A 27,768-nucleotide genomic window follows, 5' to 3' on the forward strand; every position below is an offset into this window, starting at 1 on the left:
TTAAATCCTATCATTATAGTTCTGCATTATTAAAATATCTTACACAGAGAGTAATGAGCTTACTTAAGTGGGTTGTAATAATGTAATGGACAGCCACCAAATGTATTACCTCATGTTAGCAAATCAACAAAATATGTTAACTACCCTGGGTTCAAGTCCTGGCTCTTCCTCTTACTAGTCCTGTAAGCTTGAACCTGTCATTCAGCCTCTCTGGGTTCAATTTTGTTAACTATAAAATGAAGGACTGAACTTGGTTCTTTGCATGCAAACTCCGATTGATGTTATCTGTCAGGAATCCTGGACTGAGTAGAATGCTGAGGCCATATCCAAGCAGGAAGTAATGCAATGATTTGTCTCTTAGTAGAGAAGGTTATTTGGCACGCCCTGACAGGATGACATCTAAAGCCCCTTTCAATTGCAGTGTTCTATGAGACCAAGTTTATTGATTACCAATTAAAAATGGTTTGCAACCACTTTCCAGCCGACATTTAAGAAAAAAACAACAAAACAAAACAAACACATGATCATTCTATGGAAAAATCAAGATATTTAACTCTAGTATAGAAAAATGGTTTTAGTAAGTGGCTTTGGTTGGGGGGAGGGGAATCTCACAAAGTAACCTTTCTGCTGCTTGTAGAAAAAGATCCAAGTAGTGGTTTCTTTTCTACCTCATGTAGAGAAAAGTGGTCCTATCTCTTAGAGGAGTGAAGTTTTAAAAGGCAATTTAATGCCTTCCCCATGATGAGCTCTACAGCCCAGGTGTGGACTATCTGTGACTGAAATAAAACAATAGCTGACCACTGCCCAATGAATGGCCTTCAGTACTTTGATGTTGAGTAAACTTAAGGGGTGAAGGGCAGACTGCCGAGAAAAGCTTTTGATTCTAAGCCAAGATTTATAAAGCTGGATTGATAAAACACAAGGTAAATTTAAAGAGGAAAAAAAAAAACCAAAACCAAAACAGGTTGTGTACCTGGCTGCATATTGATGCCTTTCAAACTATTTTTCTACAGACATTATCTGGTTTAGTAATTAAATTTCAATTAGACTATAGAAATAACACATTGAAAAATAAATTAGGAAGGAAACCATAAATATATCAAGCTCTGAAAACGCTGAAATGAGTTCTCTTGGTGCAGAGATATCAAATGGAATTCATCTCTTATAATCACTTCCCATTAATTGGTAGCAGCTTCTTGGAGTGCTGTGTATACAGGGGCTCTGAGCCTCATAAAGAGCTTTTAGCTATTAAAACTATAAAAGAGAAGGCAAGTCTTATTTTTTTCTGTCTGTACTTACAGTTTCTAATTATCAGAGATGATCATATAGTAAAATAAGTTTTCAGCAATTGTATTTTTTGTGTAACTTTCTTTTTAATAATATTCCAGTTCTTTAGCAGGGACGTGGTGTCTCTTCTGTAAATAGGATTTTGAGGAATTGGGATACCTAGTTGCTTAGGCAAAAGTTTATCTTAAAAGCTGTACCAGATAAGTGGCTATTCAGTATTATCTTTGTATTTTAAACATATTTAAAAGTCTTCTTCATCATTCTTATCCAAATTATTTTTCAAATAATACTTACTATTAAGGCAATACTATGAACAGTTGGAAGATACGCACTGTCTTATTTAACTAATTTGCACTCAGTTAAAGCACCCTTGTCATGTTTCCCAATGAGTAGCTTACGTCTTAAAACTGAACACGAGAGGCAAATTAACAAAATTGAAATGCTTTTGGAAATAGGCTTCAGTTTCTTATTAATAAATTACTTATTTTAGTGTGTTATGTTCTTAGGCTGATTTAGCTATTGCTAAGGGTAATAGATCACTTAATCAATACATCTCTTTGTTTAAATTATGCAGTATATTTCCCACACATCGAATATGTAAGAAATTATTTTATACAGCACATTAAATCCCCTCCTTTTGATTTGACAGTTTGTTTACGTAACATATGGGTTGAATTAAGACTTTCTGTGGTACACTTATTTATTTCTGAATACATTTAATACATAGAGTTTATGTTGCCACCTCCTCAAGTAATGGCTGTCTCCCAATTATAGTAAGATCATCTTTTCAGAAGTATACTGTGTCAACTAAGAGTCAGGAAATACACCACAAAAGGGTCTCTGGGTAGCCAAAATAGATGCAGCAAACGCAGGCTCCTGTTTTTCACACCTAGCAGGGCCCTGCGTGCATTAAAACAGTACAAATTTGCTCTTACTTTAATACGCAATCCCACCTCACTTGGTAGCCTGGTTTCTAAACCTGCAGCAGATTAATAGCAGCAAATTAGAAGGGATAGAGGAGCTGTTACAGGAAACATATGGATAGCAATGAGAAGTGACAGCTGACAACATGTCTACATATGAGAAAACAGAAAATCCATAAAACACACAGCCTTAAAAAGCATTAGCAGACGGTGACCCACTAGTGTACTGGGATGACAAGGCAACCAAACAGTCCATAAGGGCATGATTGTATTATAGAGGGGAGTGCAATAATTGATGCGCCAAATGATGATCTTATGCCATAGTGAAGAAGGATCGACCGCCGAGTACTTTAGAAAACTCAGCTCTCTAAAATGTTTCCTTCGTTGGGGTTCCTGCTAAACTGAGATTTTACTGTATTCTCTCAAACCGCAAAAATTAGAAAATGATGATGTAAGTGGACCTTTTAAAGTGATTAATTTGTTGATAAAGCATCTATGAGAGAGAGAGAGAGATCACCTTGACGTGAATACTGACAATCCTTTATGACTTCAGAGGAGAGGAGACTCTAAGACTTAAATCTAGCTGAGACTTGTAGGGTGTCACACTCAGCAGCCAGTTTATCTTTATAGTCATGTCCCTGTTCTTGATGCAGAAAAAGGGCTGGGAGGTGTTCTCCGGACTTTTTTGTAGAGAGTGGACTTTGTATGTGCCTGTGCACATGCATATGCTGTTAAAAAAATCATTGTGATAATTGTGGAGTGTTATGCTCTAGATTCGTTAGCAGTGCACCACCACAACCCTTTCAAAATTTGATGTTTACTAAACACATCCAGATTTGCTTTTGTTTTTAAGTAATTGTAAATAAGCACACAAATGTGCACCCTCATATTTTCATCTGTGTTGCTCCCATAGGGAGAGAATTTCAAATGGACTATTAATAAAGGAAGACAGGATGCTATTTAGCTAGCATGAGGTCCCCCACTTTATTGCTACCGCCATCACCTTCTGTTACTTGGTTCTTGGCTCTCTGCTGTCCCATAAGATACATTGTCGAAAATGGTTTGTAGTTTCTATGCCTTATGACTAAAACATACAGGGAACAGTTTTATAGAAAGATTTTGGTAGCATGTTAACAAGGAATATTGGACCTGCATTTAGGGAGGGTGAAATATAACCCCGGCCACTTGCCCACATATCCTTTTGCTCTTCTCAACTCAGATACGTAATTTTTCCTTTAAAAAATTCTGTTATTTATGACTACCTGTCTTCAGTTTTTACTCTTTGCAAATCTAGCTACCCTTGAGGTTTGAAGGTGATGTTTTTGACCCCCTGTGGGTTGGACTTTTGGTTTAATTGTTTTGCCCATTAATGGTGATGGATTTGCACGGATTTAGCCACAGACTAGTTTCCAGTTTCATTTGTATCCGGTGGCATGTGTTTGCAGAGGTAATGGATTTGCAGCCCTAGAGGACTGGAGGGCCATGCAATACACAGAGCAGCCAGACCTTGTGACCTCAGCTTGATTAGCATGGCGCTGTTTGCTTGTATATTTCAGAAAATGTTCAGAGATTTTTTTTTAGCGATGTGTATTTCAGAGAGTCTTCAAGTGTTTCAATTTCGTTTTCAAGACTTTCTTTTAGGGAAAACAATATGCTTCAAGCTTACTGTTTGTGAGTACTACCTAGACATATGTGAGTGCAACATGTGTCCACTGTTAACAGCCTTTTTTGGGGTTAGTGCAAACCCTATCAGTATTGTTTATATCGCTCATGTTTAGAACAAGAGCCCATGACTCTGAATTCTCTGTGTCACTTGTTGCTTTTGAAAGGAAGCTAGGTGTAAATACTGCCCAAATAGCCTCTGTTGAAGAGCTATTTGTTTTGCAAGTAACAAATGGGAAAGGTAAGGTAAAGGGCACTTCTCTAAAATGTTGTATGGGTCCCCATAATTTAAACTGATGCTACAGAAAGGAAGTATTATTTTCACAAACAAAACTTAGTGGCTTAGTCATTTTCCATTTCTAGATGATGACTGTGTCATACATCTGTATCATGTTTTTCTCAAAGTGAATGGCATACTATACTTACAGTGAAGCAGGCTTTACTGCAGAGTTGCCAAGGTAACTGACCAGCAAGTATGCAGTTCAGCAGATTGGAGAAAGGCAGTTGTACACATGAAAAAAGAAATGTGTATGTCATCTTAAAACCCAGGAGGGCCATGGTAGATTGTGGTTTGGCTCTGTAGATTGTAGAAATGTTTTGTTTGTTTTTTGATGAAAGCAGAAAGTGATATGTTCTACGCTAGTCCTTGAAGTGAGGTACCCACAAGTACCCTCTTATGGTCCTATTTTAGGCCCTACCATGGGCCATATAGCAAATAGAATCATTTCAATATTATTAATATGAACAACCTTTCTTTTTGATTTGTAAGCTAGCTTTTACCACCTTATGGCAGCAAAAGCTACGGGAGACTGTTAGTAGTTTATAATGTAAATGGAGGATGGTAACCCACAAACTGCTACACACGTATGAGAATTAATTTAAGTCACAAAACTGAAAATGAAGTAAGTATTATATACATTTAGTCCACAAACATAAGAACTGTGTTTCCCTCTACAGTGCTTTGTATTAGAATGTATTCATCCATTTATAAAATTATTCACATATGCCAGACACCTTCTAGGTGCCGAGAAAATAACAAAGGTAAATAAAGTTCAGTGCTGGACTTAAAGGTGTTTTTAATCTCTAGAAAGAATAAATTGGATAAGCTCCAAAGAGATTCCTTTGAATTATGCAAAACATTCCTGTGCCTTGGAGGTAGGATTGTGATCTAGAATTTAAACACCTTTCCGTATAGAATGAAATAACTACTCACCAGGAGTTCACAGTTCTCCATAATTTGACTCATCTTCCCAGTTTTCCTCCCCCCTACCAGGATCTAGCATTACTGGCTTAATTCCCTTTCTTGAAAGGGCCCTGCAGTATCCCACTTTTGTATCTTGCACATTTCACCACTGAAATTGCCCATCTCTGAGTTTCAGAATCTTGCTAGTACTTTAAAAGCCATATTGAATTCTACTTCTTATATAAACCTTTCCCAGGTCTTTCCAGCTTCCATTGCTCTTCACCATCTTTCCAGGTCTTGCCAGAGCAGTTTGTCTCTCTGGGGTCATACCTAGTTAGGGGGGTGTTGGTCTCCCAAACCAGATGGTGAGCTCATGAAAGGCAGGGACTGGGTCTCCTTCATCTTCACATTCTCCACAGCACCTAGCATTCAGCGGATGCCATGGAATCCAGCTGGTGAAAAATCTCTAATTCTCATCCTCGCTATTTTTCTGTGATTCACATATTCTTGTTGTTTTGGAACGGGACCATTTTCACAGGTGAGTAAATTCCTCTTGGGTAGAGAATGGGTACTCTAAATGCCATGGGAATGCTTACCAGTGCTAGTACAAAACAAGTCAGGAAAGAACGAGTCTCCCTATGTACCTAGTTTAAACCTAACTTGCTGCTTCCTTCCCTCTGTTACCACAGCCTTTGAAGTTGTGTTTTTAGTAGTAAAGCTATGGATACATGAAGCTACAAGCCAAATATTTTAGTTCAGTTCCCCATTTTTGGCAGCCATCCACAGAACTGTAGGGGCAAGTTTTCACAGATAAAGAAACATTTTTGTGGGAGTTCCTATTATGATGCTGAAAAATTCACTGTCAGTGATTTTGCCATCCAAGGGCTTTTATTTAGTTGTGAGCCCGGGAGTGAGCGGCCTTGGGTTCTTAAGGTTAATTACTACATTTACAAATACATCAGTGACTAAGAGAAAGAACTTGCCTGATAGGGTTTATCTGTTTAAAAATTGCAGCCAGTAGCCAAACAGGAAGATAGAAAACCAAAAGAGATTGTAGAGGTGACAAGGGTAATGGCAGTAATGTGTTGGTGGAGATGATGATATCAGAGGAAAAGACGATAAGTTGAAACTAATCAAACCAATTTGGTCATTTTAATGTACTCACATCATGTATCGTAAGTAACCAGTAAATCATGAAATCTGCCCCATTTCACTTAAAGAAATGATTTGCGCTGAATTTTATTATGTAATTGTTATTGCTTATTTAGGAGGTAGCATAATAGACTAGATTGTATGTGTGAATTATTAAATGTCGAGATCAGGTAAAGTGGAATAAATCACTTCCAGGAAAGATAGGGGGGGAATAATACTCAAAGAAAGAGTATCCAATGCATTTTTATAAGTATCAATATATATGAAAGTCCCCTTACATATATCAATGGTATCATGTAGTCCGATATGCTCTGTCTGGCAAACAGTTAATACAGTGGAGATTGTTACCATTTAAAAATGCCTCTTTATACTTTGCTTTGAAAAAAGGAAAAAGAAAAAATATACTGTAGCAATTATATAGCTGGTCAGTTCTCATGATGTATTTTGTTGGTAATAATCTCCATAAAAATTACAAAAGAGATTTCATGGATGTCTTTATTATTTAATAATAATTTAAAATATTAAATGTGCCTAATTCTGCTTACATAATATTTGAAAAGTCTATAAACACAGCAAGTTGAGAGTTGTTCCATGTTTTGTCCTAAAACCACTCCCCTTTAAAACAAACTTCTTAACAATCTTGCATGTTGCTTCAGTTTTCTCAGAAATTTCTACATAGTGAAACCCTTCTTTACAGTGTAAGTGAATTTTCAAAAGCAGAGCTCATTATTTGTCTTTCTGTCTCTTATCTTCCCTCTTTGTTTTCAGTGTACACTATTTTCTCCAAGGTGCACTCTGATCGGAATGTCTACCCATCTGCAGGTGTCCTCTTTGTTCATGTTTTGGAAAGAGAGTATTTTAAGGGGGAATTTCCACCTTACCCAAAACCTGGTATGTTCTGGTGGGAAAAAAAGTGGTTAATTTACTAAATTTTTCTTTTTGTTCGATGTGCATAATCTAGATGATACATGATCAGATATTACTGACATTATTTGACATGGTCTGGATATGTGATAAATTGATTGTTATAGAATATTTCCTAGATTAAGATTAGAAATTTAATTACCGAAGGAAATAATTCATTTTTGAAATTTAAAGAAAGCGTATTTCTGATTTCCTAGTCTTGAGTTTTGTGCTTCTGACAAATGATCTACCTCTATTCTCAGAGAAATAATTATAGATGTACAATTACAATTTCCCACATTAAGACTTAGAGTCTTACATAGTACATTGATTTTTGGAAAACTATACGTATGTTGTAGAAGAGAATGAAATATGGTATTAAGAAAGAGTCCTCAAAAAAACTTTTACAATATGAGATAATTTTATATAACTTCATAATCATATAATGGAGATTAATTTTTCTTCAAAGTAGTACCAGTTACGAAGTCCTATTTAATTTACTATTGGTTTAAATTACGTTATGTTGGATTGTCACAAATGCCATCAAATGAACGAAGATACAGAAAAAATAGCAAGAGAAAATACATTGTTATTATGACTCTTACTTAAGTAACAAATAAAAATGAATTTCTGAAAATTACAGCATTAGAATTAATATAAATATTATTTTTGTGGATTATATGATGAATAGCATACCTGAAAACACTCATAAAATATAGTTAAGCATGTTCTCACCAGCATTCAAGAAACAAGGCAGTCTTTTCATCAATTACTTAAAAAATGTTTTCTCATGAGGGGCATTCGATTTTTGCAAAACTATATAGCTAACCCTTGTGAGCAGCAGCTTCAACATTGGAGAAGAAAACGTAGTTAAGAGCATAGTTTCTGGAGTCAGCCAGGATTAAATTCTAGTTTCACCACTTAGTGTGGCCATGAAGAATTAACATGGAAAATTACATATTTCATCAATAAAATTAGGGCTAATAAGAGTACTACTTTCATTGGTATGTTTGAAAATCAGATGAAATAGTGCCTGTAGAGGCCAGGCACATGCTAATAAAATGACACCATGATTATTGTTTATTATTAATAAATGTCATGTTATTGCAGTTCTTTTGGATTTGGATTTGGATTTTTTCAACTCATCCTCCATTGTTTTTAAATTACATAATTTTTGTTTTGATGACGCTTTTATAATTTTGAGATATCCCTTAAGATGAGTTTGATAGTGCTCAGAGTTTCATGAAAGGAAGGTTTCTCAGAAGAATGAATACATCAGCATGATTAGGGGATTTTCCTGAAAGATAGTTGTCTCATTGGTAGAACTTTTCCACTGCTATGTGACCTCCTCCCCGCAAAAAAGAAAAGGAAATTTACCCCCAAATTGTATGAATATGCTTTCTTTGTTGAATCAGATTTCTAGACTAACTAAACAACCAAAAGGATTTTTTTCTTACATGAGGCCCTAATCCAAATTCCCAGATGGATTTTTTTTTTTGGTGTGTATTTAATTTGCTACAAATGTTAAGAAAAAAATTTTTAGACAGACACATTTTTATTGAAACAGTCAAAGCAACATGTGAAAATAACTGTCTTATATCTTACTTCTGTGTTTCTTACCTAGGCGAGATTAGTAATGATCCCATAACATTTAACACAAATTTAATGGGTTACCCAGACCGGCCTGGATGGCTTCGATATATCCAAAGGACACCATATAGTGATGGAGTCCTATATGGGTCTCCAACGGCTGAAAATGTGGGGAAACCAACAGTCATTGAGGTAATTTACTTAGAAAGAGCAAAATTATATTCTTGGCTTTTTGTAATTTGAGTTTCAAATGTTGTAATTAAAATTACATGGCAGTGGTTTTCAGTATTTTATGCATGAAAACACACTAGATAACATTTGGAAATGTACCATTCCTTTCTGTTCATCTACAGAGTTTTTTGTTTCAGCTTTTATGTAAAAAAAGCGCCATCTAAATTAGTGAAAAAAATTAAAAGGTATTTAAAAGAAATAAATTACTGTGAATTCTATTTAAGAAAATGAACAAAAACTTAAAACACTTATTTTCTCCAAATTTTAATTTCAGATTTCATGTTCATTCAGTCATTAAGGAGACGTCTTTTGAGCCCCTACCATGTGCTGAACATTATGATAGGTGTCGGTGGTAGAAAGATGAGGAGTAGCTGTGCCCTGCCGTGTCTTACAGTTCAGGGGTTGAAGCACTGGAATGGAAACTCAAACTTAGCCAGCACTGACATAACTGTTATAATAAGAAGGTGCTGTTTGATGCAGAGTTACAAGAGGGTAAATAGAAATTCACTAAGTAGAAGGAAGGCTATTTTAGGCAGAAGATGCAGCACATCAAAATCTTGGAGGCATAACCATAACCACATAGTCTTAGAGAACTGCAAGTGTGGCTAGAGGACAGGATGCACTCCAGAGGGCAAGTGATGGGAACGGAGGTGTTGATGTTGGTAGGAGCAGATCTTTGAGGGCTCTGTAAGCCATGAGGATATGTTTGACCTTTACTTTGGGAGTGATGATGGTGCTATAATTAATCAGATTTTTACCAGTACCTAATATCATACCTGGAAGATATTAGAAATTGAAACAATAACAAAAACAATGATGACATCGAACCTTTAATGGGAATTAATTTTTTTTTAATGAATGGACATAAAAGCTAAAAGTGTTTCACTCTTTACTATACCTAACAAAATCAGAATTATAATGGCAATTAATGGCAGGAGAGGCCTACTGTAGTTTTATGCCTATATGCCTCTAGGATCTTAAATTGGAATTTAACTCTTCAATTCCATAAAAGCTTACTGGTAGTGACCAGGGCACCAGCCTAGGAACTGCTAGTGGAATTGCCAGGAGTTTGTATATGTCCTGCGTGGCATGTGTTCTACCACCAAAAATTTGCAGAATTTCTGCCGATTCTCAGGAGATTACATGCTTTGAGTTTTTCTCCAAAGTTTTAGTCAGCCGTGGACTCTGGATATGAGCTTCCAGGCTGGCTGAGAGAAGGTGTTTCTTCATTTGAACTGAGGTTTGTATTAACATGACATTTCAGTGATTTCTATCTATAAATCTGCTTTCTTAAGGCAATGTTGATATAAGATAGAAATATATGTAGATATAAGAAAGAAAGTTATTTGAAGTTATTGTCAGAATAATTTTTAAAATATTCAGTAAAGTTATAAAAGAAATATATAAATGTAAGTCACCACCTTGCTAGATTAAAAAAGAAAAACACAATCACCTTGAAGATTCAGAGAAAGCATTTAATAAAATTCAACACCTTATTCTTTTTTTCTTTTTTAAATTTTATTTATTTATTTATTTATTTTTGGCTGTGTTGGGTCTTCGTTTCTGTGCGAGGGCTTTCTCTAGTTGCGGCAAGTGGGGGCCACTCTTCATTGCGGTGCACGGGCCTTTCCCTATCGCGGCCTCTCTTGTTGCGGAGCACAGGCTCCAGATGCGCAGGCTCAGTAATTGTGGCCTAGTTGCTCCGCGGCATGTGGGATCTTCCCAGACCAGGGCTTGAACCCGTGTCCCCTGCATTGGCAGGCAGATTCTCAACCACTGCTCCACCAGGGAAGCCCCAACACCTATTCTTGATAAGAAAAAAATAACTCTTAGCAAACTAGGAATATAAGTGAACTTCCTTAACCTAATAGGTTATTTATCAAAAATAATAGCAAACATCATTTTTTAATGGGAAAACACTAGAGGAATTCCATTTAAATTCAGGAACAAAACAAGAATGACCCCCTGTATCACATCTATTACAGAATATATTAGAAGTCCTATCCAGTGCAGTAAAGAAAGAAAAAGAAATTTATAACTATTCTAAAGGAAGAAATGGAATAGTCAATGATATAAAGAGTCTATAGGCTATTAAAATCTTCAGAAAGCCTAGCAGTAAGCTATGGGATCAATATAAAAGATTTAGTTATATTTATTCATTAAATAACAAGTACTGAGAAAAATACATGATTTTAAAAGATACCATTTTTTTAGTAGCAACAAAATTATAATGTACTTGGAATAAATCTAACAGAAGGTATGCAAGTTCTGTATGGGAAAAATTATAAAACTTTGTTGATATTAAAGAATGCCTATATAAATGAAAAGATAGTTCATTCAGGGATAGGAGGACTGAAAATCATGAAAGCATCACTTTCCCCCTAATTGATCTATAGATTCAATGCAGTTCCAATAAAAAAATCTCAGTAGGTTATTTCATGGAACTTGGCAACTAATTCTAAAATTTATAAAGAAGATAATAAAGCAAAATCAAGACATGCTTAAAGAAGAATAAAAAGGGGAAAGATTCCTTTCCAGATAGCAAGATTTATTGTAAATATGTAGTAATCAATCATAAGTTTGTATTGATACAGGGATAGACAAATTAACCAATGAATAAAATAGGGAGCCCAGAGACAGATCCATCTACATAAAGAACAATGATACATGTCTAAAGAGGTGGTGCCAGAGATCACAGATTAGGGAAAAGGAGGTCAATTTATTGACTGGTGCTCAGCCATATGGCAAACATAAAATTAGATTCTTACTTCACAGGAAATACAAAACTCATGTCTAGGTAGATTAAGGATTTAGCAAAAATTTAAACTATTATATAAAACTGTAGAGGAGTATCTTTCTGAGTTTTGGGGAGGGAAAGATACCTTAACACCTAAATTTTTTTATTTAAGAGAAAAGATTGATAAATTTTACCATATTAAACTTGTGAACTTCTGTTCATCAAAAGAAACCATTAAAGAAAAGACAACCCACAAGCTGGAAGATGATATTTTAAATATATATAGCTGACTAATGATAAGTATGTAAAATATAAAAAAGGACTTCTACAATTTCAATAAGAAAAAGACATGAACAGACATTTCACCAAAGAGGAGACATCAATGCCATTTAAGTAAAGAAAATTACTCTCATCAGTAAGGAGGAATATTCAAATTAAAACCACAGTGAGAATTTTATCCTCAGTAAAGGTCATTGCAGTGGATGTGGGTTGGAAAACGGAATATTTCACATAGCTGAGTATCACCGTACCCTATGATCTAATAGTCCCACTTCCAGATATGCACTTAAACAATTGCAGGGAATTCCCTTACGGTCCAGTGGTTTAAGACTTGGTGCTTTCACTGCTGTGGCCCGGGTTCAATCCCTGATCGGGGAACTAGGATCCTGCAAGCCACGCAGCGTGGCCAACAGAAAAAAAAAAAAAAAGAAAAAGAAACACTTGCAAATGTCCACCCAAAGGCATGCACAATCATGTTCATTGAGCAATGTTTGTATAGGAAAACACTGGAAACCCACAAACCAATTGAGATCCAGAAGTCCAGCAGCAAGAGAATAGATAAATTGTGGAGTAGTCACACAGTGAACATTTATAGCAGCAATGAACTTAAGCTTGCCTGGCAACATGAATGAATGTTTTTAACGTAATGTTGAAAAAAACCAAACAAACCCCAGAAGACTGCATACAGTTTACTATTTTTATAGGCGCTCAAAAAACAGAAAAATGGACAATATATTTTAAGCATATATGCATGGATAATAAAACTATATTTAAAATGGATGGGATGATAAACACAAAATCCAAAATGGTTACTCTGGTTGGAGAGAGGCAAGAGGCTAGGATAGGAGAGAAACACATGTGTTGAGCCAGGATTCACAGGGGTGCATTATACCTTACTACCGACGTACAATGTTATGAATATGTATCAGATAGTATCTAAAAAGATGATGAGGGCTTCCCTGATGGCGCAGTGGTTGAGAATCTGCCTGCCAGTGCAGGGGACACGGGTTCAAGCCCTGGTCCAGGAAGATCCCACATGCCGTGGAGCAACTAAGCCCGTGCACCACAACTACTGAGCCCGAGCTCTAGAGCCCACGTGCCACACCTACTGAAGCCTGTGCACCTAGAGCCCGTGCTCCACAACAAGAGAAGCCACCACAATGAGAAGCCCGCGCACTGCAACGAAGAGTAGCGCCCCCTCGCCACAACTAGAGAAAGCCCAAGTGCAGCAATAAAGACCCAATGCAGCCAATAAATAAATAAATAAATAAATAAATAATTAAAATTTTAAAAAAGATTATGAAAACTTAGCATCTCTTTCATCTAACACAAGTATTGATTTATCTGTAAATAACTCATTTCTACATCCATATATAATAACATAACATTTTCAGTGTTTAAAAATATTCTATTAATAATATAGTCAAAAGATTTTGCATATCTTAAACTAATATTTAATCATATATATCCACTAATTAATTTATTCAGTAGCTACTTATTAAGCATCTAAAATAGATCAGCCACTATTTTAGAAATAAGGGATCAGAAAGTGCACAAACATGCATACCTCTTTGCTATGAAGGGCTTCACGTCGTCATGATAAGTAGAATTCTATTGAGGATATTACAGTATTTAAATATCTCATTAGAAGTCATAGAAGAATTGCATTCTGTTATAGCTGTTAAAATTAAGCATTAAATATGAATTCAGATAATAAAATTCTTCCTCCTGATTCATGAAAGGTTCTTCACTCTCTTGTGTAGCCTCTGATTTAAAAAAACTTATTAGAATTTATGAAATTTACAATAATGAAATTTATGATAATTATGGGAAGGCTAGCCAGAAAAATATTGCCATTAATTTGAAAATGTTTAACCTTTTTTTCTGAGCATTAGCTTTGAGATATTATAACAAATAGTATCTAGTATTTTTTTTCCACTGAGAATATTACTAAATTTTTTGCAGGGTAAACTTTTAAAGTCATGCGGATTCCCAAATGTTTTTGCATTTCTTCATTTGCTTGTGAACAATAATGCCTCGTTAATTTTAATGACTAGTCTTAATTTTAGTGTTCATTGTGAACCTAATTGACCATGTGTCCCAACAGAGAGCAGCAAAGAAGTCATTAAATCCAAAAGAAATTTGACAAATTGTGGAGAGATAAGTGCTTTTATCTTTGTGGAATTATACACGTTTCAGAATATGTACTTTGAAATATTGTTAAAGGTTTGGAATTTTTTATTCCAAAATTCTGATTTTCACTGTTCTCTCAAATAATATTTCTGATGAGTGTAATGTATTTTATTTAAAGCTCATATGTGACGCTATTAAAATCTTTGATACTTGTTTTTAAATATGCAAGATATTTCTTTTCAGTTTGCGTCAGTTTTGTCTTTTTTGTCTCAGTGTCAACTACAGCTGCAGTTACTGCCAGAAGGCTAGTGCTGGGATGCTAAGACTTTTACACAATCATTTGGGGTTTTTTTGAGGTACTGCAGGCCTGTCTGAGTGATTTAATATCTGTTATAAAGTTAATTATTCCTTGATTTTTGAAGCCATATCCTGTTGTTGGCCTTTGCTTTGTTTGTTGTTTGCAGTGGCTGTTTCTGAATTGACTTTGATGTAAGTTCATTGGCTCTGCAAACATTTACTAATATTTGACTCTGCGAAGGGATTGATTTGTGTTTTTGAGCATTTGCCATCAGCTTCTCAGACTGTGATCCTCACTGCTGTACTCCCATTGTGAGATATGATTTCCAAAGGGTTCGTGACATTTCTTGACTGGTTGGTGTGCAGTTTAGTACTGAATGCAAACAACACAGAGACGTGCTTGTTTTAAAGTGTACTTTCTGGTATGATCCTTAAGCTCCATTTAAAAGTACACAAATATATTGTTTTGGCTTTTTTGAAATTTTAGAACAGCTCTGGTAAGTAATTCGTAATGGTTAATCCATTTACTAATGATGCATCTGCGTTGCTACTGGCACTTAACAGTCTTCTATAAAAGGGTTTTTCTGATTTTAACTTGTTGTTTTAGCATGTTAAATAGACCTAATTATCTATTTTCCCACAATATTGCTAAAAGCTCTGAGTTCTTGTCCAGAGAAGGAATATTTTGTAAGTATATAAACAAATAATGAAAATGGAAAGAACGACAATTTGTTTTCATTTTGTCCTTAATGAATTTCGTTTTCCAAATAACATTTTACTTCTTTTTTTCTTTTGTAACAAGATGAGTTTAATAGTTATTTCATATCAAAAAATAGAATTTTACTTCTTTAATATGACTTTCTTTTTCTAATAGATAACTGCCTACAATAGGCGTACCTTTGAGACTGCAAGGCATAATTTGATAATTAATATAATGTCAGCAGAAGGTAGGTATGGAAAAATATGTTGCTGATTGTTTCCTTATTTGCAAGAAGTATTTCATTATATTTTATATGTATGTAAAACATAGTTAAGGATTTTAAAGCACCACATACCTACTATAACTAATGAAATAGTAAAATGTAGAAAACTAAGCAATATTTAACTCATTATAAAATATCATGACGTGTTTTGGTGCTGAAAACCTGAGGATAGGGAGCCAAATATAGAGGCCACTTATTTTCTCCAGGCCTTGGTTAAATCATCTGTAAAGTGAGACTAAGAATACTATTTCTCTCATAAGTCTGAGGTAAGGATGCCATCATTTAAATCTCAAAATGTGCTTGACATAGGGCTGATCATAGAATGCATGATTGGTATTATTTTACTTTAAAACCTATCATCGGTGGTAGTCTAGTTGTATATGATGATAAAGAGTTGTTGATGGACAGAAATAAACCATAATTTGGGTCACAGTCTCCTTTCTAAATAGCTAATCATGCATCTGTAATTGCTGGAGTCCAACAACAATTTATCATTACACATGCTTGAATTGTAAGTGATGCCTAAGGGTTTAGAAGGTTAGGGACACAGGAGAGATTCCAAGAATTACACTCTCAAATATTCTGATCCTGTTTTGGCATTCAATGGGAAAAATACATACCACTAAACACTTTGTGGTTAAAGTTTATAAATCATGGGATACTATACCAGATATCATTTATGAGGGTGACAGGAGAAGAACTGATATAGCATTTTTCCCCCCAAAACAGTAAAACAGTTGTGCATCCTGGATAGGAAAATTCTTACTTCTATTTACTGGTACGATTGGAAACAAATAAGCAAACAACACATTTTATCAGAGCCTACTAATTTGGAATTCGTAATAATTCAGTAAAGGCTGAGTTAAAAATTACCTTTACACTATATGAAACAAAGCAATTTCGATAGAATTGATAATGCAGTACATAATTGGGGAGAAGATTGCTGGAAGGTTTTGAAACCCTTAACATGAGTTTTTTCCCCAGGCATTTTAGCTGTAATAATTGCAGACAACGAATGTGCTAGTTGAAAATTTAAAATGCCCTTCATATATGAAAAGAAAGTCCAAGTACCAGTTCCTTTGGCCTGGACAGAAGACTCTCTACCCACTTTTCCACTTCCCAAGGGCTTTTGGAAGGTATTCATGTTTGGATCAAGGAGATTTTTATTCTTGACTCCAATTGTAATTGGATACTTGCATCCAGTCCAAGCTGTCCTTGTAGAATTTGGAATACCTTTAATGAGCAGAATGGTTGCGAAGTTCCCTTTCTCCTTGGGAATCCATCAGTTTAGTTATATACTTCCATTGCAGTGGGCTTGGACCACTAACCTCACTATTATGCTCTCAGATGGACTCAAAACCCTTTGTCAGGTATGGGAGCCCCTACAAACTGAAAGATAGCCTGGTCTACAGTTTTGAACCTCTTCCTTCTCAAGTCTGGTCTCAGTCCTGTCAATACAGAGTACACAGGCATCTGTCAGTACAGAGTACATGGGTCCACACACGTGTACTCAGTACGTAGTACACATGTGGGGACCCATGTTCAAGCAGATACTAATGTAAGACTGTTAGATGACTGAAGGATTGAAAGTTGGCATTAGGGACTATTTATTTAAATCAGGGTTGAGGGAGCACGAGTACGTGGGTTTTGAAAGCCTCCTTTTACATCAGGGTCAGTGGCCCAAACTCTGAAAATCAGTGCACCAAATGGCAGGCATGTTTCCTTGCTTGTCTCGATGGAATGCATGTGGACACTAGGACGTACATCTTTGAGCATGGCCTGTACACATGCCATTTCTCCCAGATAAGGTTAGGAAAGAAGTAACAAGGGTTGAATATCTGGATAACCGTGCTCACTGCAACTCCCTGCCCAGCAGTCTCCCTCTCTGGGAGACCTAATGGGAAATTTGTCATGTAGAATCGTACAGCATGGAGCTCAAGGAGAGTACATAGAGTGATTCTCTAAATTGGGTTTAGTGCCTCAGAGGCCTGCCACCAATCTGTTGGCCTACTGTTCCCTTGGCCTCTGTGATATCCAAATATAGCAGGCACGGGATTTCCCCAAAGTTAGAAAGCTACTGTGACTCATCTCTGGGAGGCCTGGCAGCAGCACTTGGCCGGGTAGACGGCAGGCAGCTGCACAGCCCGGAGCCTTGGAGGGCGTGGCAGCCGCAAGTCTCAGAAAGGAGCCACGGAGGGTCACATGGATTAGGGAAAGCCAAGTCACAGTTCTCCAAGGAGTGGCACTGATAATAAGGAAAAAGTTTTGCACGCTTTTTTAGAAAAATTTCACTGAATGAAATTAATAGATGATAGACTTCTAACATACCCAAAAACTATACTTGGTATTATTTATAAATATTATTTATTGCCAAGAAACTGTTCTTCATGACATTTTTCTGCATGACTGTTTCTCAGTATGGGGAAAAAATGTAGCATGATTAAGCTCCTGTTTATCTGTATAAAACAGGAAATGTATCAGTATAAAACAGGAAACCTATCTACATAAAAGAGAATAAACATAGCATATTTTAGAAGATTGCAGATGGGCTATACATCAAACAAATCTAACAAAATCATAAGCAGAATAAATTACAGGGTAGGGGATGAGTAAAGAGCCTTCTGTGATTAGGGCTTTGAAAAACTTAGTCTTTAGGGAGAGACACCACACTCCAGAAAACTCTCCTGAAAACTCGAAAGCCAGAATATCTCCTTGACTTCATCTCTGGCATCACATGTCCTTTAATATTAAAGAGGCTTGATAATAAATGAAGTCATCAAGGTTTCAGTTATTTATCGTATAATTTTAGTTTTTTGTTTATTAAATAAGAATGGAATAGTATATGAGATAAAAATAGTATAAGAAATAAGAACATATAGTACATGAGTTTTAATGAAATAAGTCAGAGGATATACATAATATAATTATTGTTGGGGACTTTAAATCTGTGTATAGTCCAGACATAGTTTTTTTCCTTTTAAGTAAAGGACAGAATCCAAGTAATTGTGCGTATTATTGTAAGAATTGCTAAAGTTTACCATTTTCTCAGTTCTTACTCTATATTGGGAGCTTCATTGAGCACTTTATATATACAGTCTCTTTTAGCTTAGATAAAAATCATATGAGGTAAATTCAAATGATCGAAAGATCAGCTTCCCTTTCTGAAAGTATGGAGAAAAATACAAGTCCCTGCTTACCTTCTGGTTGTGAGTGTTAAATACGGTAATTCACCTCTTTCCCTTAGGTTGGCCTGCCTCATAGTAAGTATTCAAAAAAAGTAGCCTTTATTCTTACAGAAGTATTACTAAACAAAAAGAAAGCTATCCTCTGTCTTAACAGAACAACCAGAATACAGGAAATGATAGTTTGTAATTGAAGAGTAACATTTGAGAAGCTGAAATAAATTATATTTATTTAAAGTTTCTTATATTGAGAGTCTGAATGGGACATTGGGTTGGTTTAAAATATTCATTTTGGCATCTTTAGAGGGAAATTACTGATGAGACATTGGGGAGGGAAAAAGCTAACTAAATCTCTAACAATGTGAGATATGGAATTTCATGAGAAATTTAAAATATTATTTCTCTAGAATATTTAATTATGGAGTGATCCAAAGAATGAAATAGCTATGATTTCAGAGTTCTTATTGAAAATACAATCAATATTTATTTTAGTAAAATGTGACATTTTAGCATGCTCCAAAAAGATCAGTAATACTGCAAATTAAAAATATGGTTTTCCATATCATATATAAGCAACCCACAAGCAAGTATAGATATTTTGCCGTGTCTTCTCTATTTAGAAAGGATGGTGCTGTGTTCTTCAGCTTCCTCCTTTGTTCAAATGGGAAATAGCACTACCTAGGATTGTAATGATTAAATTAAACAATGTATTTGAAGATCTGTCAGCTTTAAAACACTACAAGTACAAAATACTTTTCTAAGTTCTGGAAATGCTCCTTCTACCTGGGTACATTGACAGGACAAGGAGGCTGGCAGGTCACTGGCAAGTTAGCAACAGATTTGAGATTTGACATTATTTTCTTTTCCTTTTTAGTTTTTTTTCTCTAATTGTGAATTGCCCTGCTGTCCCTTAGATTTGATTGCATTGTAGATAAAATTCTGGGTCTAATGTACGTCGTGTTTTTAGATATATCCTCTGTTATATAGAAAGCCTTTAAAGTCAGTAGTACTATTGTTCCCCAAAGCCAGGATTGTGGCAGAAATCAACAAATCTTAAATTGTTCTTTTGTTTCCCTTTCAAAAGACTACTTCATTAAAGATATGCATACCCTTTTTCACCAAAATTAGACTTCCCGTTACCATATCAAGCCGAATTCTTCATTAAAAATATGAACGTAGAAGAAATGTTGGCCAGCGAGGTTCTCGGAGACTTTCTTGGGGCGGTGAAAAATGTGTGGCAGCCAGAGCGTCTGAACGCCATAAACATCACATCAGCTCTAGACAGGGGCGGCAGGGTTCCGCTTCCCATCAATGACATGAAGGAGGGGTAAGCAGACTTGCCTTAAGTATGGATTTTTAAATATGGTGATCTTATCAAACTTATTATAGATGGAAGATGGCCTATTGCATTTTTCTTTTTAATAAGAAATAGTTATTGTAAAGATATGAAAAAACTAACAATTTTCTGTATTGACAAAGAGATTGCATTAATGGTTCTTTGTATCTGATGTTCCAGGTCCTGTGAAATCTAATTGTAGATCAGGATCCACATCATAAATTACAGCACTAAGTCTTTTGTACCTTCCATAGAGAAGCTGTTTATTTAGGGTCCTGAATTTCAAAGGAAATTGATGCCCCAGTTATCAGCTGCAGAAGGACGCACAGACTGCTATAACTTTATTCTAGGAAACTATTTCTTCGCCTTTAACATTCTTTCCACCATGTGGCGGTGATTGATGGCTGGGGTGGATTTGAAACCCATTCCTAAAGCCTGGCCTTGTCACTCACAAGCTGGGTGACACTGGGCAAACTGCTGCACTCCTCTGGGCTTCAACTTCCTCATCTGCTCCAATGGGAACTATACTCTCTCCCTCAGGGTTGTTGTAATGATTAAACGAGACAATGCATTTGAAAGGGACTTGTCTATTCTCAAGCCTTACAGATACAGAGTATGACTTACATTCTTGTAGAGGTTATGAAACACTCCTTATGCCTGGGTACATTGACAGATCGAATGTCAATGTCAAATGAAATTTTGCTGTTTAATTTCTGTTCTGTAAGTTGAGGCAGATCTGCCTTTTTTAAAAACCAATCCTATAAAAGTGCGAGATATGGAATAAATCACATTTTATGTAGCACGTCCTTTTCCAACTCTTCCTTTATCCATATTCTTGGTAACATTTATACAGATGATATCTGGAATTAACTGGAATATCTGGGTTAATAAGAATCAAATTTAAGGGAAACTTTAAGGAGAACTTTTTTGGAGATAAGGGAAAAGATCACAAACAGACATAGATGAGGTATGAGCGAGTAGTCCGAAGGGGGATAAAGGATAAGCAGTGAGCTACAAAGTCCAAGTTACAAATTTCAGAATTAAATTGTACCTTGTATGGTACAATAATGGATTTTTTAAAATTTATTTTTATTTATTTATTTTTGGCTGTGTTGGGTCTTCGTTGGTGCGCGCGGGCTTTCTCTAGTTGCAGCGAGCAGGGGCTACTCTTCGTTGCAGTGCGCGGGCTTCTCATTGCAGTGGCTTCTCTCGTTGTGGAGCACGGGCTCTAGGCACGTGGGCTTCAGTAGTTGCAGCACGTGGGCTTCAGTAGTTGCGGCACGTGGGCTCAGTAGTTGTGGCTCACGGGCTCTAGAGCACAGGCTCAGTAGTTGTGGCGCACGGGCTTAGTTGCTCCGTGGCATGTGGGATCTTCCCGGACCAGGGATCGAACCATGTCCCCTGCATTGGCAGGCGGATTCTCAACCACTGTGCCACCAGGGAAACCCCAGTAATGGATTTTGAAGTCAGTCAAGCACATATAGAAGTGCTTGGAGGAAAATAGTTGCTTTATCGCTTGCCTATCTGCTGGTTGGCTTTCTCTATGAAAACATAATTCTGGAGCTTAAAATTTTACTTGAGAGGTACGACATGGATCTCTTTCCCAATGAGTAATTAAAGGAGGACCATAGAAGGAGATGAACAGGGGTAATCTCCCCTGAAGACATTCTCCAAATGTGGAATCTTTTCAACAGTTTTTTAAGGTAATGTGTTCCACAGTGATTGTTAAAACAATGACCAAAAGATGTTGGAGGAAACAACATGAAAACCAGGTATTGGTAGAGTTTCCCATAGTTGTGCTTTCTTCTGGGCTCACCGCTTCTCTAACCAGTAGTGTAGACCCCACCTGTAGAGGCACTTTAAGAAACAACTAGACTAAATTGAACTAACAACTCTCTAAACCAAACTCTGACCTAAAACAGTGCTGCACAACTATGTGTAGCCTGAGAATTGCCAGTAGAGCTTTATGAAAAATATACCTAGGTTCCTGGCCTCTGATTCCCCCTAGAGATTCTGGATCTTTGAGTCTAGGGCTGGGCCTGAGCATGTGACTCTAAATTAAGAACAGAATTTTTTGTCCTACAAGTACTTGTTGGAGAATTCAGTCATTAGCTGATTGACCCCCAACACCTGCTAGCAGGAGGCATGTGCTGTCAGTCCCATGGCATTTATTTGGACCCTGTTGTCTCAGATCCTTTCCCAACTTGAAATGCTTTCCATGAGTTTTAATTTAATGTTAAGCCGCAACCTTTACAGAGTATTCATATGATAAGTCTTTTAAAATAGAATTTCTATAAATTGTACCCAGTGCCAACTCTGTTACTCCAGTGTCCCTATATGAGCACCAATGAAATAAGATCCTACTTGAGTATGATTGCAGGAGAAAAATTTGTCCCTGGGAATGATTTTGCATATTTTCTTTGGTTGTTACATAATGTCAAGGTAACAAAAATAGGGTTTTTTTTTAACCCTGTTGCCTTAAATTTAGAAATAAATCCAGTGCTTAATTCATCTCTTGTGCCTTCCTTTCTTTTTAATGGTGTATATCATGATTCTTAATTCACTTACAAAACTTTTTGCCTCTGTACTTTCTTTTGAAAATAACATGGACTATAAATCTCTTTAAAAATGAAGTATTGAAAAGATTGAGGGTGGGATCAGAGATGCAAAGGAATTGCATCCCTTTATTTTCTAAAATTTTATTTTAAAATATATTTATACACTTCAGAAGTATTAATTAAACACCTAATAACCGTGTTCTGCTTAATATTTTGCATCAGTCTCAGTCTCTGATTAAAAAAAAAAAAAACTCCTTGAAAGTATTTCCTGTTACGCACGGCAGCCACAATTTACTAACAGCAAACTTTTCCGTGTTACCCAAACCGACAGCAGAAGACAAAGAGGAGCTCTCAGTAGTAGACCCTCAGAGTAAACCAACAGCCCTTCCACGGCCCAAAGTGCCATTAAATGTCAGTCGTCAAGCACCCCCTGTACAGCCTCCCAGCTCCTCATCCTTCTTTTTTTTTTTAAAAAAAAAGCAAGACTTTTTTTAATACTTTTTTTTAAAAAATTAATTTATTTATCTTTGGCTGAGTTGGGTCTTTGTTTCTGTGTGAGGGCTTTCTCCAGTTGCGGCGAGTGGGGGCCGCTCTTCATCGCGGTGCGTGGGCCTCTCACTGTTGCGGCCTCTCGTTGTGGAGCACAGGCTCCAGACGCGCAGGCTCAGTAGTTGTGGCGCACGGGCTTAGTTGCTCCGCGGCATGTGGGATCTTCCCGGACCAGGGCTCGAACCCGTGTCCCCTGAATCGGCAGGCAGACTCAACCACTGCGCCACCAGGGAAGCCCTTCCTCATCCTTCTTGATGTGCATTTTTTTCATCTCTGCCGACCTCACTGACAGCCTTTAAACTTCTTCTAAATCTAACAGAAAACAATTATAAAGATTTCCTTCAAAGTGAGTAAGCTCCTGCAAAGGAACCCTAAACCTCCTGAAAAGATTCCCTTTCACTTTCCAGACCCATAACCTCAGGGCGACTGTGCTCTCTCTGGGTGTGGTCTTAGGGCTGCTTTGCTCTTGACACTGAGCCAGAGGCTAAGGACTCATGGATGCATTTAGCCTGGGATAAAGCTGGTGGAAAGAGGGGCAGGTTCATGTTTCATTCTGGGCATGGCGTAGCTGCCAGCTCAGGGTGAGTGATGCAGTGTAAATGGTAGTTATGAAGGGAATGATGGGGTGTGAGGATTAAAGAATATACTCACTTTTCATAAGAGATTGTCAAACCTACCACCGTTTCCTCTGGTTACCAAAGCCTGTGGATCTATCCTCAGTCAACAACAGAGGATCCTAGTTTATTCTCTAGACAATCTCACAAAGTACTCCCTCTAATTAATTGTCTGCTTTTTGCCCTGTAAAGGGCTCAGGGAGAAGTTACACTCGAAGAAGAGAATGTAAGTCAAAGGCTGCCAAAGACTGCTCTGATGCAAGGTCATGGTCCTAGGCCAGTCCGTAGTGCTCTGCTGAATCTGTCCCCATGTTTGGTGATTTACAAGATAGTCTTTAATTCCTAAATAACGTGCCTCCTATATTTTGATGCAGCTATTCTTTCTTTTAGGGAATGATGGTGATATGAGATTGGAATTTTTGGAAAAAAGGCCTTAATAAAGTAAAAATTGGAAGCCAATATTAGTCCATTTTTATAAGTATAAAAATAAATAAATTTTAAAAATCAATGCAACTCTATGTCTAAACTATATGTCTATAACTATATTTCTTTAATATCTATTCTTCTAAGTTCTAGGCATAGATTCATTTTTTTTCTTTCATAGTTTAACATTTATTAAGTATTTTTTATGGGGGAATAATGTATTAGTCTCTAGGGTACAGTGATTTTAAAGAATGCAGTCTATGCTCACATCTATTAGGGACCAGGCAAGTAATCAAATAGTTAGAAAGCAGTGTTATACCTATCACAGTTGAGGTATTCACGGAGATGGCTCCTCTCCCACTTCTGGTCCATGTCAAAGCGTTCATAGAGGAGATGAAGCCTGATCTGAGTTTAAAATACGAGTACAAATTAGCCAGCTCAAAAAATGAGAAAGTGAGAGTCTAGGCAGAGGAACAGCTTGGGCAAAATCCATTAGGTAGGAGGAAGCCTGGTCAATTTGGAAACCTACTTTGTGTGGAAATGGGGGACAGAGATCCAGAAATGATAATGACCAAAGAGGCAAAGACCAGACCATGTAAGGCCTTGTACACCTGGAAGAATTGTTTGGATTTTTATCTTGAAGCACTAGGGACCTTTGAAGGAAATGGTTTATATTAAAATTTTCATTTTAGCAAGTAGGCCTGCTAAGCCCTACCACATGGCTGAAAGAATAGACCAAACCTAAATGCCTCCTTTCTGCAAGCAGGAAAATCCTCCCACAAAAAACTCCAGAAAGGTCTGAGCCTTGTGTGCCAGTTCCCTCTTCTGTTAAGATAATTCATCCCTTCTCCAGTAAAGATGAGTAACAAGCAGTAGAACTAGAGTCCAGAAGTGACCTTATTCTTTGTTTTATTTCTTATTCTGAATTAGATTCTTTAGTTTTATTTCTTCTTTATTTTTCATCTTATTTTTTGATGGACTGATATGCACAGAACAAAGAAGCGGGGTGGAACAGAGAGGCAGGAATCATGAGGCATTTTCTTTTAAGAGCTCAAGAGTTCCCAGGCAGCATGTAGCATATGTGGACACTTTCTTCTCTAAACTGTCCCTTGTCTCCTATATACATAAAATAAGGAATAAAATACATTCATTACTTGGACAATTAGGTAAAAAAATGCAATCATTGGATCTGTTTATCTGGCTGTTGCTGGAAAAAACCAGAGTTTTGACTTAAATTTTTTTTTTTTTATAAATTTATTTTATTTATTTTTATTTTTGGCTGCGTTGGGTCTTCGTTGCTGTGCGCGGGCTTTCTCTAGTTGCGGCAAGCGGGGGGCTACTCTTCGTTGCGGTGCGCGGGCTTCTCATTGTGGTGGCTTCTCTTGGGAGCACGGGCTCTAGGCACGCGGGCTTCAGTAGTTGTGGCACACAGGCTCAGCAGCTGTGGCTCGCAGGCTCTAGAGCGCAGGCTCAGTAGTTGTGACGCACGGGCTTAGTTGCTCCGCGGCATGTGGGATCTTCCCGGACCAGGGCTCGAACCCGTGTCTCCTGCATTGGCAGGCGGATGCTTAACCACTGCACCACCAGGGAAGCCCCTGACTTAAATTTTTTACCTGTAACGCGGTTCTCCACCTTGTATGTGTAAAGGACTCAGTAAATGCGTTTTACCTCAAGAGAAATTGAGTTGTTCAAATTGGAAGAAAAAATTCTTCGTAAGGAACAAATTTTATTCAGAGTACCCAGTGCCTAAGATTGTGAGTCACCATGTTTTGTTAACATTGCTTGAGAGCCTTGAACTTGATAATATGCTCCCATCCCATCTGTTTACATATATTTGAAAGTTTGAAAACATGTGGCTATGGTCATAAAGGTAAAGATCATCCTCCTTTCACTTCATAAAAATTTTAAATTTCTGCCTATCAAAAAGCTAGCCTATCAAAAAAGCTGCAAATCAAAAAAAGCTGCATGTCAAAGATCTGGGAAAACAGCAGATTATGAAAAATGTATTTTAGCATGTATAGCATAGAATTATAATTGTTATACATGGCCTCGTACAAAATTGTTTTTTTAAAAAGCCAACATGTTGAAACTTACTGGCTCTATAAAAGAAACAATAAATACACGTTTTTTTGACTTACAAGGCAAATCCAATATCTACGTCTCTTGAGTAGTGTGTTTGCATTTTATTTATTAACTTATTTATTTTTCCAGTTTTATTGTGATATAATTGACGATATAACATTGGATAAGTTTAAGGTGTACAGCATCAAGATTTGATATAAGTATATACTGCAAAATGATCACCACAATAACTTTAGTTAACATCCATCACCCCACATAGATACAATTTTTTTTTCTTGTGATGAGAACTTTTAAGAACTACTCTCTTAGCAACTTTCAAACATACAGTTGCTTCTGTTTTTAAACTGGTATCATTCATTCTGCAGATAGACTCCCTGAGAACAGTGAGAGAGACTGGGTTCAAGGAGAACAATCAAGGGGCTGTTGCTTCACTCCCTGTGGAAAGTGACAGTGACTAGAGCTGGGGTGGTAGCAGTGGGATGGAACAAAGTGGACAGGTGTGTATGAGAGTTCTTTCAGGGTAAATGTCAGAGACTGATGATAGATTGAATATGTAGGGAAAAGGACAGGAGTCAAAGATGATGGTGCTTGAGCATCTGGCCATGCCAATCACCAAGAGAGAAGATGATGGAAGGAGCAACAGGTGGAGGTGGGGTGGGGTGATGATGAGCTCAGTTCGGAACATATTAAGTTTGTGAAGCTTCTGGATCATCCAAGTAGAGAAGAAAGTAGTTTGGCAGTATGTGTCAACTGTCATAAAAATGTTTCCACTTCTAGGCATCTCTTTTAAGATAGTAACATTAAAGAATATGCACAGAGATAGTCTTTACAATATTATTTATAACATCAAAAAATGAGAAACAACTTACGTGTCCAACTCTGAAATAATTACTGAATAAATCATGTGCACTTAAAAATTATACTTCTATAAAAATATAATTGCAAAGACTGTACAATATGGTAAATGCTTATGACGCATTAAGTGAAAAAGCAGGATACAAAATTATATTTTAGAGATTGATTGCAATTAGGCTAAAATATATGCACTTGAAAAGTATTCTGCAAGGTACATTGGAAAATGAAAATCGTGATCTTGGTAATAGAAATTAATTGTTTTTATATCCCATGTTTTATGTAATGTTTTTATATTGCTTTTATAATTTGAGGAAAAAAATAAAACATTTCAAAGCACCCAAAACGTATGCTTATGCCTATTTATGTTACCTTGAAGTGAATTAATTTAAAATCTTACTAATTATAAATGCAAATCAATGTTATGTAAAAGCAAGAGAACTTCTAACAGTTTTTAAAATATTTATTTTATTTCTGTATTTACAAATATATTTCACAGTTATCAAGGAAAAATATGGTCTTTGCTAAGCAGTTAATAAGGGGATAGAAATTGGCTTTATATGAAGCTTAAAAGTTAACAAATTGTTGTAAATGGAATATATTTCTTTTTTTAAAATTTTTATTGTAGTGTAGTTGATTTACAATGTTGTGTTGGTTTCTGCTGCACAGCAAAGTGAATCAGTTATACATATACATATATCCACTCTTTTTTAGATTCGTTTCCCACATAGGTCATTACAGAGTACTGAGAAGAGTTCCCTGTGCTATACAGTTGGCCCTTATTAGTTATCTATTTTTTATATACTAGTGTA

At 36.5% G+C, this 27,768-nt stretch overlaps 1 protein-coding gene across 3 annotated transcripts in view; it reads left to right on the forward strand.

Annotated features, from left to right (window-relative positions):
* The window catches only part of SGCE (sarcoglycan epsilon), a 67,596-nt gene that overhangs the window by 19,136 nt on the left and 20,692 nt on the right, over positions 1 to 27,768 (forward strand). For 2 of the 3 annotated variants that reach the window (XM_068549983.1, XM_068549984.1), the window contains 4 exons: positions 6,976 to 7,098; positions 8,735 to 8,892; positions 15,252 to 15,324; positions 19,671 to 19,869. In XM_068549983.1, coding sequence (XP_068406084.1) covers positions 6,976 to 7,098; positions 8,735 to 8,892; positions 15,252 to 15,324; positions 19,671 to 19,869 — 553 coding nt within the window. The remainder of the gene's footprint in view (positions 1 to 6,975; positions 7,099 to 8,734; positions 8,893 to 15,251; positions 15,325 to 19,670; positions 19,870 to 27,768) is intronic. The other variant, XM_068549985.1, reaches the window with a different exon arrangement.

Source organism: Eschrichtius robustus, chromosome 8, assembly GCF_028021215.1.
Source record: "Eschrichtius robustus isolate mEscRob2 chromosome 8, mEscRob2.pri, whole genome shotgun sequence".
NCBI lineage: Eukaryota > Metazoa > Chordata > Mammalia > Artiodactyla > Eschrichtiidae > Eschrichtius > Eschrichtius robustus.